This window comes from Vairimorpha ceranae (genome assembly GCF_000988165.1).
Source record: "Vairimorpha ceranae strain PA08 1199 chromosome Unknown NODE_279, whole genome shotgun sequence".
NCBI lineage: Eukaryota > Fungi > Microsporidia > Nosematidae > Vairimorpha > Vairimorpha ceranae.
In genome coordinates, this window is record NW_020169574.1 from 1 (window position 1) to 1,605 (window position 1,605).

Consider the following 1,605-nt stretch of genomic DNA (forward strand, 5'->3'; position numbering starts at 1 on the left):
GATAAATCATTTAAAACCGACCCAACTAAACAATAATGCTCATCATCAGATGAGGTTTTATAAATGTCGTTTGGCAAAAGCATATTAAGATTTTTTATTAACCCATAATATATATGACAAATATTATCAACAGTAGTTTTAGAACAATGTTCAAAATCTTTACAAAAATTTTTTACTTCTAATAATTTGTAGTAATTTTCAAGTAACGTAGAACTTTTATCTTTGGCAATTTCATATTTATCTACATACATTTCTAGTTCAAAATAAATGATAATGTAAAAATAAATATATTCAAAAGATGTCCTATCTTCTAGTTCTACATTCATAAATAATTCAATTACTTTTGTAATATAAGAAGAATCGTTTAAAGTTACAGAAACATAATTTTGACTTCTATCTGGGATGTAATCCAAAAACCTATTAATATTTGTTCTTTTAATAACGCCTATGGAAAAAAGTATCTCCAGAAAAAGATTTTTTTTAGTCGATATCTTAGAGTAAAGTATTCTTTTGATTAAATATTTAATAAGTGGTTTATCAGAAAGATAAAATAGAATAAACATTGCAAATTTACCACGATTATAGGATAATGATAAAAACTATGACCTCAATTGTTTAAAATTTTTATAATTGTAAAATCTATTTGAATACCACTTGATTCGTTTACATCAAATTTGTATTTGAATGTTTTATAGAAAATTATATTTTTTTCGTTAATTTTAATAAAATCTTTAAAGGGGAAATTATTATCTCTGTTCAATAGAAAATAAAATGATGAAAATTTTGAAATTAAGTCATTAAAAGTCAGAGATTAAAACAAATCGAAGTTGGCCAAAAAATCATAGACTAATTGTCAGTTGTCATTATACAATAATTTTATCTTTTTCTTTATAAAATCAAAACAATCAAGTTGCTCTAAATCGATAGAGAACACATATCTTGTTTTATTATCTTTAGTGACACGAAAATCATATTTTTTAAGATTCTGTTTGTGTTTGGCAGTAAAACTACAATATGAATCGATACATTGTTTATTTTTATGAAAATTTATAAAGTTAGAATAAAATGTATCGAACACAAATTCTGGGCCTCCATTTCGTGCAGAATGTCGATTCATAAAGTCAGTTAAAATATAACTGCCGTCTTCATCTGTAAAATAACGATGAGAGCAATAATTAGTCCCTAAAAATTCTTTCAACATCAAAACTTTTCAAAAAATTGAAAATATTTAGTAAATTTGGGCTATTTACATCAAGTTTGTCAGTTGTATTAGTATAAGTATGATAAATTTTGCAAACCTTATAAACATGACAAATCACAATGCTTATATCATTGATGCCAACACTTCCTCTTCTTGTAACGTAAGCACACAAATCTTTAGCAGCATTTTCAAGGGTAAAAAAATCTTTGTTTCTAGCTTTTCTGCAAACCAAAGAAATAATTTGTTCTTTAATAATTTCAGTCGTTGAATGATCATCACAATTTTTATTTACTTACTAAAATAAGTTTGCAATACTAATTATAAAAACTAGCATCGATGGGTATAGTGTAAAATTTTATTTAAAGAGTAAAAATCAAATTAATCTATCTATGATTTTTTTCAAT

At 24.4% G+C, this 1,605-nt stretch overlaps 2 protein-coding genes across 2 annotated transcripts; both read right to left on the minus strand.

Moving 5' to 3' along the window:
- AAJ76_279000563 (hypothetical protein) lies at positions 1-563 on the minus strand (the record flags this gene model as incomplete). The annotated part of the gene is made up of 1 exon (XM_024474916.1): positions 1-563. A coding segment is annotated over one exon (563 nt), but the record flags the coding sequence as incomplete, so codon positions are not given.
- A 290-nt stretch (positions 564-853) lies between these two features.
- Positions 854-1,201, minus strand: AAJ76_2790001201 (hypothetical protein; the record flags this gene model as incomplete). The annotated part of the gene is made up of 1 exon (XM_024474915.1): positions 854-1,201. The coding sequence occupies one exon, from the start codon at positions 1,199-1,201 to the stop codon at positions 854-856; it is 348 nt and encodes a 115-aa protein (XP_024329459.1).
- Between the last annotated feature and the right edge of the window lie 404 nt (positions 1,202-1,605).